Source organism: Chelonoidis abingdonii, chromosome 3 (genome assembly GCF_003597395.2).
Source record: "Chelonoidis abingdonii isolate Lonesome George chromosome 3, CheloAbing_2.0, whole genome shotgun sequence".
NCBI lineage: Eukaryota > Metazoa > Chordata > Testudines > Testudinidae > Chelonoidis > Chelonoidis abingdonii.
The window spans coordinates 140,454,213-140,468,649 of record NC_133771.1 but is presented as its reverse complement, the minus strand read 5'-3'; the positions used below and the strand labels follow the sequence as shown (position 1 = coordinate 140,468,649).

At 40.7% G+C, this 14,437-nt stretch overlaps 1 protein-coding gene across 1 annotated transcript in view; it reads left to right on the top strand.

Annotated features, from left to right (window-relative positions):
* The window catches only part of NID1 (nidogen 1), an 81,747-nt gene extending 67,622 nt beyond the window's left edge, over positions 1-14,125 (top strand). Inside the window, exons 16-20 of the mRNA XM_032775043.2 lie at positions 4,181-4,352; positions 7,743-7,900; positions 10,136-10,259; positions 11,534-11,646; positions 13,461-14,125. Of these exons, the coding sequence (XP_032630934.1) occupies positions 4,181-4,352; positions 7,743-7,900; positions 10,136-10,259; positions 11,534-11,646; positions 13,461-13,582 (689 nt within the window). The 3' untranslated portion in view covers positions 13,583-14,125. The remainder of the gene's footprint in view (positions 1-4,180; positions 4,353-7,742; positions 7,901-10,135; positions 10,260-11,533; positions 11,647-13,460) is intronic.
* The last annotated feature ends 312 nt before the right edge of the window (positions 14,126-14,437 follow it).

The window sequence follows — 14,437 nt, the reverse complement described above, 5'->3', positions numbered from 1 at the left end:
TACGTGGTGTGCTTTGCTAGCCAAAATGTAAATTAAAAATTGGAGAGCCACTACTCCCAATCTTTCAGAAGACACTGAGATTATCCTGTTTTTGCTGTTGCTCTCCTTTCTGTGTGCTGAAGCTCCCTTGTTCGATTTTGCACTTTGTTTTTGTATTGAACATTTATTTCTTTGTTCATGTTCTTGTGATTTGGAGTTTGTTTGCTTTGCAGGGGCATGTTTTGGTATGGGGCTCTATCCAGCTCTCGTCTGCCTCTGCAGCTGCATAGCCTCCCGAGGCCACAAGTTTCCTGAGCTCTGCAGCTGCAGGGGCTGCTCCACACAGAGAACTTCCCCTCTGCTGCAGTTGTTTAAATCATATGAGACATACATGCGTGCACAAGCTTGTCCACTTCCCAAGGGCAGAGTTTGGGACTGTCTCCAGCCTGACTCCAGTACTGGTATACTGAAATCATGGCACTGGGAGTGACTGGTGAGGTGGGGGAGGGGATGCACAGAGCATGTTTAATATATTCCCTTACACATATTAGCTGGGGCCAAGTTTCCCTCTGGCTAAGTGTTAGCCAGCCAAGAAAGACATTTACTTCAGGCCACACACAGCTTCTTTAAATCTCCTGGCTGACCGCTCAAAATAGAAGGGAGAAGGGACTCCTGGAAACCACTGGTAGCAGATGTCTAACCCACTACCCTCTCCTATTCCCCCCTAATAGACCATCAGAGTTTGCAGTCCTACCATTCAGTGACTGGGGATGGGAGAGAGGCTCTCCACCCCACATGAGGCAGCTCCCACTGCCTGCTGACCTCAGCAAGACATGAAGGGATATAGAAGCATGATTTGGGGGTGGGAGAGGAATCTAATTTACATTTGCTCTCTACAGCTTGATCAGTTCTTTGTAGATTTCAGTCTTGGAATGGATGTTCGTTCCCACTTGTCCAGCATGCACACATGTGCTTGATCATGCGTACCCATACACACACGTGAGTTGTGACGCAAATAAGTTACAAACCAAGATAAGGCAATGCAGCTTCTGCTGATTATGGTCCAATATAACTCTATTAGAATAATGACAGTGTCAATTTTTTTAAAAATCCCACCTTGCATTTTGCGCATTCTCCCCAGGAACCCAGTTTGGGTTGAGAAATATAACACTTGTTTAATGGTTGAATAATGAATAAATGTGAAAATGAATAGACAAACTCAATTTATTTCAATTAAGCTTTCTTTGAAATTCAGAAATGGGGAGTGTAGTTCTGCATTTGAAAGCTTCCCTGACAGCTGGTTTTCACGAAGGGACACTGACGTTTTTGAGACAACTGCATGTAATATTTCCTTAGTGGTTCATTCAGAGTTTATACCTCTGGATTTAGCCGGAAGTGGGATTGTATTTACATTTAGTTTGTTGTGTGCAGCCTGTTCTTCTCTATGGACCTGTACGTCCGGAAAACTGTAGAGCAATTTTTTTGAGCTGGCTGAGTACAAGAAACTTTAATATGCCTTTTTATTTATATTTTTTAAGTATTTGTTTCTCCTGTTATTTAGAGTGAGAAATCACTGGGACCAGAGTAATAGGTCATTGTCTGCTATTTCCTGTTGCTTTTGGAACAGATAACCGTCCAAGAAGAACTATGCACGAACAGTACTAAAACATATTCCAAACAAAATCCCTCCGCAAAACACAGAATTGAATTTAAATTCCATCTAACTAGCTAAGATTAATTCTATTAGCACGTTGGAGATTGATTGATTAATATTTTAAAAGGTATTCAAGTTTATGTATTTAAATTGTAACCGGTACAAGAATATAGCTTTCAGAATGATGCACTGTTTCTTCTCCTTTTGTACTGACATACTTCTAAGATTTCTAAGCCCACTCCAGATCTTTATAAAGACCATTTGGTTTTCCAAGAGGATAGAATAATTTCGATTCTGATGAGCAAGTGTGTTTGTTTCCCTACAAGCCATTCTTCTTCTTAAGTCTGCACTACACACCTATTTTTGTATTAGCATTACTATTTTAGATAAAGTTGTGATTTTTTTGGTTTGTTTGGTTTTTTTTAAAACAAAAAATAGTTATCCCAGTTGAACCCCTAGTGTTGGTGCAGATATACAGATAAGTGCCTTAATACTATTATAGTTCACTTCCCGTATGGGAATACACTATACTGGTATAACTGTGCCCACACTAGGGGACTATACCAATGTAGGTGTACTGATTACAGTTACTTTTGTAGGTAAACATGCCCTTGGGTTAGAATTTGTGCTAAATTCCAGCAATTATCAGGATGAGAAGTGACTTCTAACTATATATATTTATTTTATTTATTTATTTTTAAATTAAGTAGGTCCATTGGCATCTCAGATTTGAAACAGTCAATATAATAGAATTGTGCTTCCTTCAGAAAGGACAGTCACCTGACCTTTGTAAGCCAGCTTGATGCTCCAGACTAGTGGAGCTCTGTTACTGGCATATTGGAGGGAGTGGGTCTTGGCAACACAATATAAAGCTGGATGTTGTGGGACAAAGAATTGTAGTGGGTTTTTTCTTGATTTTGTTTTTTTGTTTCCTAAATTTCAAATACAGTATGTACCTCCTTTTGCTCCAATTATTTAGCATATTCTTGTAATTCTAAATTTGGGTAGGTTTGTTCCAGCCATTTTTGAAAGAGTTCTACAAAATTCAGTAAGGATAAAACCACCAGAAGTTTATTGGGTTCTATAGAAATTATTCTAAGCAGCCTTTGGAATTTAATTGAGAATTGTATCCCTGACATGGAATTCTATAGTATGATTTTATATATTGTTAAATTTTATGAAAGTGTTTAAAATAACTCTTCTTTTGCCTAGTTTGAGTACAGGTCACCATTGTCTTACTACTTGCATGCTTTTGGACCAATTTTACTTCAATACTTTTTTGAGTTTGTATTTTTATATTGCCTATCATGATTTTTCTTGTAAAAGTGGTGTTCTAATAACTGCAGGGGGAGGGGGGATTGTTTGTCCTATGCCTCAAGTGCCTTGGCAGGGGCATGCTTTATGAATTATGCACCCTATTCCGCTCATAACTGTCTCCAACACTGCATAAATGCATGTGATGGGCTTTATACAAATTAATAGAATTAAACATACAGGTTTGTTTGTACTTTTTACTTCTTTGGGATCCCTTTCTGTGATGCAGAAGACTTCCTGATTCCTTGTGAACAAGAGGTTGTCTTAAGCTCATCATCCTCCCCTATCCTTACACAGATCATAAGTTAAAAAAAAGTTAGAAAAGTGGCTGTTTAGGAGACTGTTTGGGAAGGCCCCATTCTACACCTTGGGGTTATAGGGCTAAAATTAAACTCCAGGTTGGGGTGTGTTTCTGTTTGTTCTCTTTGGTTAGTGAACTTGGTTTTGATTTCTTGTTACAAATATTCTTTAATAAAAAGGCCCTCCTAACTCTGGATTTTTTTTTTCTTGCTATTTACACTCCTCTAGCAGCCCATAGGGCTGATCTAAAACCCATTAAAATCAATTGGAGTCCTTCCACTGATTCAGGGGCTTTTGGTATATTTTAAAATTAACAGAATAATCTATAGAAGTATCAACTTAGAAGTTGTTTAACCCTGTTGAATTGTTAACACATTTACAGTAGGCTTAAACTGCAACTTCAGCTTGTGTTCTGTGGGAGGCAGCAGTGTCTATTGATTAGCACAGGAAACCTATATACTGTTCTTGACTGACACTGGCCTGGGCCCCAGCTCCTGTGAGATGTGCCATTTGGATTGATCCCTGAGCCTCTGAAGAGCCCCACTGACTTCAAGCCTAAACTACCTGCATGTCCTTTAATTTTCTCTACAATCAATAGTGAAATAAACTAGGCGCCTTTGTTGTTCTCTCTAGCAATTAGATTTGTGGTCTTTCAGGTGCCAATTAAAGATCTCTTTTGTAGGAGTGCCAGCCTTACTAATAAGTTACTATTTTTATATTTTGTAAGGCACAGCTTTTATTCCTCTTGTAACAGGTTAACACACTCTGTATAAAACGATCTGTTGGCCTTAATTGTGATTGGACAGACATTAGGAAAATTACTTAATGGGAGCTTTGCTGCTCAAGCTGGAATAACTGTTAAGTGTTTAGTATAACTATATTAGGAAACAAATTTATTGTTTGCTGTTTTGTTTTTTCTTTGTTCTGTTCCAGACTTGGGAAGTCCTGAAGGAATAGCAATAGATCATCTCGGTCGCAATGTTTTCTGGACAGACTCTCACCTCGATAGAATAGAAGTGGCCAGGCTGGATGGTAGCCAGCGCCGAGTGCTGTTTAATACTGGTCTGGTGAACCCGAGAGCCATAGTAACAGATTCTGTGAGAGGGTATATAAATATTTTATAGACTTTTTTAATCAACATCTTATGTATATATCCTGAAAATCCCTCTACACTCTTACACTGTCATCAACTAGTATAAAGCTTCAATATCCTTTTTTCAATCCTAAAAATACTCCTATAATTTAAGTATTTTATTAGAAATAAAAATTTCTTTCAGAATGCTTATTAGAAGCATTTCTCCCTAGGCACAATAATGCATTTTTATTAGCAATTAAAGTACTGGATTAGAATAAGCATTCTTATTTTTTTTTCTTAGTGGAAGCCATATTTCCAGTACTTTGACTTGCAAAAAACTGCATTAGCTCCTTCTCTATCTACATCTCTGCCTTTATCTACTCCTGACCATCATCCAAGTACCTTTCCTATTTATTCTGTCTCCTTCACCCACACCCAATAGTGTTTTCTATGACACTGTTATGCTTGGGACATCCTCCTAATTAATATATACCAAGACTCCTCCAAAAGTTGTAAAATCCATCTGTGCCATAAAACATTTCAGCTACAGTGCTCACCTTTAAACCCTTGCCAGTTTTATCTTAAATAAATGGATTAATTCTTACTATTTGGGATATTACTTAAACTGTGCTATGCGTATTATGTTCTCTGTCTAGAATACTACATAAACTAAGGCAAGTGTTAAGGTATGAGCACTATACAGTGGTCCCTGTTTGTTCTATTACACCAGCTCATTCCAATGAATTTTATGGAAGCATCTTGTTCATGGTTTGGCACATTTTTCCCTTGTGTTTTCTTAAGACTGGTTGTTTCTTTTTCATTCTTAAAATTGCTATCTTAATCCTCAGCAGCATACAAAATTAAAAAATTACATCCATAAAGTAACCTCCATAACTAATTACCTTCACAGCACATTATTGCTGTGCAGCATTAACAAGCAATGTGCGACTTGAGGGGAGAGATAAAATGAATACCCATTACAATGTTTTAAGCCAGTAGTTCCCAACTGCATTTTCTTTTTTTCTTTTTTTTTTTCGCAACCCTCCCAGGGTCCAAATTCACGAGAAAGGAAGGGGCAATAGGCCAGCATCCTTCTCCACTTCTGCCACCTCCTTCTCACTTTGCTAAGAGGGCACCAACCACTTGTAGCAGCACCCTGAGACCACAACCCTAATCCAGGCCTAGTGGAGAGAGGTACGGGGTTTGGAGAGCAAGCCCGCCCACCACACACACCTTGCCCTGGCAGCTCCTGTCCCACAGGGCTGGGCACAGCTCTCTGCTAAAGTCATCGTGTCCTGGTGCACAGGGTTGCAGCATCACTCAGGTTTGACCCTCTGCTTGATGCAAAATTGTTTTATATTTAATTTAAATAGTCACAAACCACTGATAATGCAAGTTGGGCACAAACTGATCTCCATACTCTTATGTTGGGTCTTAAACTGCTGTTGTCAGAAGTGTCATTTTCCAGGAACATATTTGCCAACCAAAAAAAAAGTCATTTCACTCAAATACTTAATTTCCAATACAACTGAAAGGTTTTTGTTTTGTTGTGGGTTTTTTCCAGTCATATGAGCTTCTAGGAAGTTGTGCTAAAAAAAAACTAGTGCAGCTTTCTGTAATGAACAAGGACTACTTAAGCAATGCAACAAAAATCTGAAGAGTTCATAAGGGAGAATGGGGAATATATCCTGGAAGCCTGTAAATGGTGCAGGACTCGCCCCTGCACCACCTCCTTCTGGTCATCTAGGGAATTAGCTCTTTTCCAGGCTCCGGAGCACTCTCTGCAGGCCAGTGTCCTGTTTCTAGCTGGCCCCATGTCCCTCTTGGCCCCTGGTGCCCGTTTACCCTGGGGCTGCCCCCTGGCAATATCCCACCAGTCCCTATGGGTCCCCTCTCTCAGGGCAACTCCCAACCCTCTATCCCCACCTTGCCTCAGTCTGGGCTACTGCCAGTAGCAGGGGCCGCTCTAGACATTTCACCACCCCAAGCACAGGGACCAAGCACACCTGCAGGAGGTCCACTGGAGCCACGGGACCAGCAGACCCTCCACAGGCATGCCGCCGAAGGCTGTCTGCCTGCTGCCCTCTCGGCAACCGGCAACGCGCCCCCCGTGGCTTGCCGCCCCAAGCACACACTTGGCATGCTGGGGCCTGGAGCCACCCCTGGCCAGTAGTCACCAAGCCCCCACTCCCTGGGACAAACTACAGTGCAAAAACCACTTATCATAGGCAAGGTTGTTCAGACCTGCTGCCTTCCAGTACCTTTGTGGGCCTTAGACCAGGCCCTGCAGCCTGGGGAGTTGCCAGCCTGAGGCTCCCCTGGCTCTCCCCAGCCCTGCTTCATTCCTAGTACACTTTCTGCAGACAGCCAGGCCCTGCTCTATCCCAACCTGGAGAGAGCCTCCAGGGTCTCTGCCTCACAGCCTTTTTACACAGGCCAGCTGTGGCCTGGATGGGGCATGGCCCCCAGCTGAGGCTACTTTCCCCAATCAACCTAGTAGCTGCTTTCTCCCAGCCACAGCCCTGTCCCAGGGCTGTTTTAAGCCCTTCGAGGCAGAAGTGGGGTAACCACACTGCTACAAATCCTGACTAGATTTCTCAAGGAGAGTCTTTGGAAGGGTTATCTTCTTCCAGATGTTAACTGAACAAGATTTTCTTGAAAGGAGCATGTATGTGACAGCTCAAAATGCAGATATTTAAAACTAAATAAAGGAAGAGTGCCACTGATTTTCCTCTTTGTGGAAAACGTGGTATATCCTGTAAGTTGCATAATTAAAGGCTCTTCCAGTAATGCAAACAGATTTGCATGTGTAGACCCAAGTACCTGAGTGGAACCTCATTGACTTCAGCAGGGTTGGTGTGTTAGTTGGCAGCTTCAGGGAATGTATCCAAAGTATTAATAAAATGGTGGGTAAAAGGTTGAACTAGCAGCGGTTAATGCTCCGAGTCTCATGTGAGGTTTTTCAGACAACTGACTCTCTAGATGATGAGAAGTTGCCTCTGATTCGGATCTGTTGGTAAATATTCTTCTAAGTTATACTGAAGAAAATGTTGAATTAAAGTAAATACATAAATATGTGCTGAATTCTCACTAATCAGCCTCAGGGCAGGTGGTGGGAAGGATGACTGCAGAGAAGTTTGTTTTTACCTAGACTGACTTTGTATTGTTGAAATGGATTTTTCTGTTTGGCACCTGGTAAATGAGTTTCTACACAACGCTGGAAAAGCAATTTCTTTTAAAGGGATGCTATTTCACTATACTTCAGGTATTGTCTATCAGAGTCACATATGCTGCTTTCTGCCATTCTATCTAAATGTTCCCTGTTTCCTTAAACATTTTCCTTTATGTAAAAAAAGAAAAAGAAAAATCACTTCAGATTGATCAGTTATTTTAATTTTTTTGCCTCTTCTTCCTATTCAGAAATCTTTACTGGACTGACTGGAACAGAGATGCTCCTAAAATTGAAACTTCATACATGGATGGCACAAACAGAAGAGTTCTTGTTAAAGATGATCTGGGATTACCTAATGGTCTGACATTTGACACTTACTCCTCAATGCTGTGCTGGGTTGATGCAGGTAAAGAGAGGTGCTGAAATGTGTATTCATAACGGACTAAACATTATAACCAGTGCAATGATGCACAGCATCACTCATGAGCAAATGCTCTGAGTTGTTTAGACTTCATCTTTCCTCAGGCTTGAGAGACATACCTAAAAGTATCCACTGTTTTATTTATTATCTCTTGCTGATTCACCAAAAGTAGGTTTACAAGCTGAAGGATTTTAGTTCAGAAAGGAAAAAGTGCTAGGTATGGTGTAGACTTATTTTGTGTCTGCTGCAAGCAAGTATATCTTTAATCCATGTTTATCCCTTGATAGGGGAATTGGGTATTCACTATCTAAGGCCATGGAACTTCATCCAGTTATCCCTTGAATGAGCCCAGTAATTTGTATTTGACTTTAAACATGTCTTCCAGAAAAGTATCCAGTCTTCATTTGATGGCAATTGATTATAGAGAATCTACAACTTCTCTTGGTAGTTTGTTCCAGTGATTAATCATCTTCGCTGTTAAAAATATGTGCCTGATTTCTACTTTGAATTTGTCTGGTTTTAGCTTACAGCCATTGATACTTGTTATGTCTTTCTCTACTAAAGACTCCTTTAGTACCCAGTATTTTTTCCCCTGTGAAAGTACTTACACACTGTAATAAAGTTCTCACTATCTTTTTGATAAGCTAAACAGATTGATCTCTTTAAGTCTCTCAGTAGAAGACATTTTCTCTAGCCCTTGAATCTTTTTTTGGTGTGGCTCTTCTCTGCATCTCCTCCAATTTTTCAACATCTTTTTAAAAATGTGGACACCATAATTGTATGCAGTATTCTAATGTTGGTCTCACCAGAGCTGTGTACCAAAGCAAAATCGCCTCTCTGCTCCTCCTCACTGCTCCCCTGTTTATACATCCAAGGATTGCATTAGGCTGTTTTGTCACAGCATTGCACTAGGAGCTCATGATCAGTTGCTTGTCCACTCTGACCCCTACGTCCTTTTCAGAGTCGCTGCTTCCCAGGATACAGCTCCCTTTCCATAGCTATGGTCTGTGTTCCGTGTTCCTAGACATATACTTTTGCATTTGGCTGTATTAACACACTTTTTATTTGAATGGACACATCTTTACCATATCGCTCTGTTTGACTGTCCTGTCCTCACCATTATTTACCGTATGGCCAATCTTTGCGTCATCCACAAATTTTATCAGCAGTGGTTTTATATTTACTTCCAGATTTCTGATGAAGTTGAATAGCATCAGATCCAGAATCAAGCCTTGTGGAACTCTTCTAGAAACACCGCCATTTGATGACAATTCCACATTGACAACTACTTTTGAGATTGGTCAGCTAGCTGTCCTAATCTATTGAATGTGTGGTCTATTGATATTGTATATTTAATGAGGATGTCATGCGCTACTAAGTCAAATGCCTTGCAAAGGTCTTAAGTATTTTACATCTTTGCAGTTATCTTTATGAAGCAAACTTGTAATTTCATGAAGGAATTAAATTTGGGTTTCTTTGACAAGAACTAGTTTCCATTAAACCATTTTGACTGACGTTCATCCCATTCTTATTCCTTAATTCTTTAATAATTATTAGCTTTTCCCAGGATTGATGTATTTTTATCTTTGCCCAGGATTGATGTCAGGCTAACCAGACTATAGTCACCCAGATCATCCAGCTTGCCCTGTTGCAATATTGGCACCAGAGCACTCTTCCAGTCGCCCCAGCAGAGAGGTGCAAAATTGAATGGGTATTCAGGTTCAGCTGCCTTCTCAGTGAAAGAATTGCTCTTTTCCCAGCTCAAAGTCGAGGTATACTGGCGAGGCACTGTGAAGAAACTTTCACTGCTGCTCCCCAGGCTGTAAATCTTCTGTGGATAAATCATCCTTTAATCTTCAGGATGGCCAGGCCCACACTCTTCATGAGCAAAATTTGTCGTATGCACAAATTGTCCCTGCTGCTGTAATCTTTCAGTCTAACTGAACATCCAGACAGGGACCTGAATGGGCTTTCCTCCGTCGTTCTAATTAAGTCCCACAGGCACATACTAATAAATGAGACATTTTATAAAAGGTTTGGTCCTTGGCATATAAGGAGATGTGAGCTGGAGAAGAATTTGGCTGGGTAGGGGGAGCAGGACTTGAGGAAATTATTCTCTATACATGCTCTTTTGATTATGTCATTGTGCTTCCCCTCTTCCCCCTTCAAAAAAAAAATAAATTCTAATGTACAAAGACTAAATTGTTTTACTGTGTACAGGCACCAAGAGGGTGGAATGTATGAACCCCAGTCAGCTTGGTCGACGAAAGATCCTTGAAGGAGTCCAGTATCCTTTTAGTATTACAAGCTATGGGAAGAATTTATATTACACAGACTGGAGGAGGTAGGTTATCTGTTTAAGAAATTATATGGTTGTATTTTAATCTGGTCTTCTGCCTGGTAGAAACTGAGATTCACTGCATCTGTTCTCTTGGCAGCACATGTATTCTTCCTTAGAGATTTTATTTTTTTTCCTCTCCTGGCAATCAGCTGAGGCAGGGCGTAGTGGAAATTTAGAGTTGGATGTATTAATGTTCCTAGTTAACTGTTTTCTCAATTTAAAAGTTTGTTCTCTAACAAGATGCTTTTAATGCTGAACGTGATGGGGATAGGTTTAATAGGAGGAGGTGGTTTAATACGTCTTATGGCAGCACTTGCTTTGAGGTTTAGTACAGAAATTGATTATTTGAGGCTCAAGAATTCTTATCCTTATTAGTATGTAAATATTCAATCAGTAATAAGAAGAAAACATTTTAGCTGTTGACAACACTTATTTTTGTTTGCTGGAGGTAGGTGACTTAAGTCTTTGCCACATTATGATCTAGGCTGACTTTACTAGAATCTGCAGATTAGATTCCAGACTAAATGTTTTTACAATACCAGTAGTTTGTTTTTAATCCATATAAATGAGTGACCAAGACTCTTGAACAAATAGTTCCACTGATATCAACAGGGCTACTTGGGAGTACGGGCTAGTCACATAACTAAGAGGTTCCAAGGCTGAACCCAGTATCTATGAAATATTACTTCAGAATGCCATTTAAAAATGGGAAGTGGAAAATATCGTCATTGTGCCAGCCAGTCGGCTTTTGTTTACAGCAGGCAACAAGTGCACCTGAGTGGCTGAACTCCTACCCTTCTAATTCTGAATGTCAGATTTTTCTTGAAGTGGAACGTTGTCCATAACAATGGATCATTCCATTGTGGCCATGCCAGGAATAATATTGTAGGAGAGAAAAGTATCTAAATTGCCAATAAACTTGTCCCCTAGAGGGACACGGTCAGACTGAGTGCCCTATGTTTACCTTTCCTTCCACAAAAAAAGACTGTTGCCCTGCTAGTAGAAGATCCCTCTGCTTCCCAGAATCAGGGCTGTGACATATTTGGGTTGCCCAACAGCAGTGGGATTCTGTATCAAACAAACCAGAGCCTGGGATTCTTCGTCCTCGGGACTACTGGCTATCCTCTGGTCTGTCTGTGCGCTTCAGCATTACTAGCTGACAGGGTGTTTAAAATATAAAAAGGTATCTGGTGCTTCCTCTTCCAATTTTTTTCTTCTGAGGTCATCTTAGGGGAAAGCCCTCACTCACCTTTACGCTTTTCTTTTGTGTACTGTAGGGATGCTGTTATAGCTGTGGATCGCACAATTTCAAAAGAGAACGATAACTTCCAGCCCCACAAACGTGCCCGTCTTTATGGGATAACTACAGCCTTTGCTCAGTGCCCACAAGGTAATCACTAAATCCCTATGTTTCTCCAGGAGCTATAGAATATGAATGTAGTTACCCAGCAGTTCCCAAGCTGTGGCCCACAGAGTACTTGCTTTTGGCGGTGGAGAGCAGACTGGTCACATGGTTTCCATCTCTTAACATTAACGGATGCTAAAAATACAACTTTGTCCACGTAAGCAATAACTATAAAAGTATCTCAGTCTTCCTGCTGGGATCAATAATCCCGTGTTTTTTAAAAAAGGAAGAGTTAAAGAAGCAGTAGGTGGTAGAATAGGCTAAGTCATTCTTGCCCTACGTAAATGTTAAGCTTTTGAGTTATATCCATAAATATTCACATGTCCCAAAAGCCTCTTGTGAATTTTGGAAACATGGTAATGGTGATAGTAACTCTTTTCAGAGAACCAACATTCTTTATTTCTCTTCTTCTTCATACTTAGCTTGAGCAATAGAGGCTCAGAGGAGGAAATTAATATCCTTGAAATAACAATTTCTGTTTCTCTGGGAATTAATGCAACTGTTCAGTGTTTTTATTTCTGGCCAAATTCAGTCTGGCTGTCAACAGAAGAGTTCATGTTTTTAGGATTACAATGGTCCTAGATTTGTGAGATTTTTCTTTTCAGCTGAGACCAAGATTATGACAAAGTTTGAGTTTAAAGGATATTTTGCTAATGATTTTGAGTAGTTTAATGTAGGTGCTTACTTACCATAGTGTGTGATTTTTAAAAAGGATGAGTATATAGATAACATCTTCATTGAGAAACTTGTTAAATGTTTATTATATGTATTATGGTAGCACCTTGAGGCCCTACTGTGTAGGCAGTGTACGTACATAACAAAGAGAGAGTCCTTGCCCCACAGAGCTAACCATCTAAGTAAATGTGAGTTTACATTTTTTTCATGGCCGGTTTTCTCTGCTCTGCTTCGGGGCAGGGGAGGGGGGGTTGTGTGTGTGTGTGTGTGTGTGTGTGTGTGTCTGTCACTCTCTCCAAACATGTTTCGTGTCCCTATTTTAAAAAGAAAATCTCATGATCTAACTTGCCTCTCTAAATACCATCCTGACTCCCTGCCCCTCAAATCCTGGAGATATACAGCTAACTCTCGCTGTCTTAGACTCCTCAAATCTGGCTGCTCCCTCACCACTAAAGTGAAACATTGTCACTAATGACCTTTTCTGTGACCTTGTCATCTTTGGTCTATATACTACTTTTGATACTGTCTCTTCCACTTCCTCCCCTTGGCTTCCAGCGCACACAGCTTTCTTTCTTGCTTATTCTGCTTTGCTCGAACACTCCTTCACCGTCTTCTTTAATGGCTCCTCATCCTCCCCTTTCTCCTTCATTTGGCTGACATCTCTTAGGATTCTGGACTTAGTCCTCTCCTTTTCTTTCTTTCTGTTCACTCGTTCACTCACTGACTGTCTCTAACGTTCACAGTTAAATAGAATGCAAAGTTCTGGATATACTTTTTAAGCATAGTCCTTCATGTTTCCTGTAGCCAATCTCGGAAACTCTTTTTTTCTTTTCTATGCAATCACTGCTGCTCCCTGTGGACCTTTCCCCACCCACTGTGACCTAATTCCTAACTCCAGAAACCTGCCACCTGCTCCATCATATGATATCCAGATTGGTACTTGGTATCTGATGGGACTAGGGGGATGATGCTCAGGAGCTGATCAATCAGAAATCAAAAGTAAAGCACTTGCAGCCCTAACTCTGGTGTGGTTTATATTTTCTATAACGTTCCTGGTTTTTCTACTATATGAATTGGTTCACCCTAGAAGGCTTTTTTATATGTAAACTCCTCTTCTTTTGTAGGGCATAACTATTGCACAGTGAATAACGGAGGCTGTACTCATTTATGCCTGGCTACCCCAGGAGGCCGCTCTTGTCGCTGCCCTGACAATACCGTTGGAGTGGATTGTATAGAAAGAAACTGAGAGCTAAACCAGGAAATGTGTTAGAACAGAGTCTCCCTTTGGAAAAGTACTGTAAATAGTTCACAGCTATCAGCATAAAATGAAGACAGTAAAGATAAGCTCCATGCTACTTGTAGGGGGCAAGCCACAATACATACGCCATAGCACAGCATGGTGACATTCAGGTAAGTCTGTGCTGCCCAGGGAGGGTCGCACTCCTGCAGCATCACTTTCTTACCTTTAAAGAGGAGCTTGGGGGCTCATTTGCTCCTGTGCTGGGCTCTGAACCTCCCAGTGAAATTATTGTACACTTTGTTTTATGCGGGGTGTCAAATCCTGAGGTGCACGAGAGATTGGAATTTTGAGCACCACTGACTGTGCTGTGCATTGGAGCACACAACGATTCAGCTACAGAATGGAATGCTGTAGCCCAGCATAGGTGCAGCTGGGTCGCAAATTCATCTTAGTTAGACAGTAAGCCTGGGGTCCAAAGCATGGTCAGTGAGTGCGTGAGAACATCCTTTGGAAACATGAACTCCACAATGCTTTAATACACCTCCCTCCCCGCCCCCAGTTGCCAAAGCCTTTATACATTAAAGCTGCTCTCTCAAACCTTTGCTTTTTGGCTATTGATAAAGTTATAGGAAGTTAACCAATACGCTTTAGCACAGGGATATCTCTGGTACTGATTTATGTTACTTCTTCATACTGTGTGCAATCATCTTAATACCAGCAGTACTTTAGTGGGTATTGTGAAATTTTCCGTGGAATTTCCCAAAAAAGGTTTATTTTTTGTCTTGCTAGTGGACACTTATTGAATAGCTTATTGGATATCTCCAAAGCTGAGACTTGGGATACAAATCCCAATTACTCATC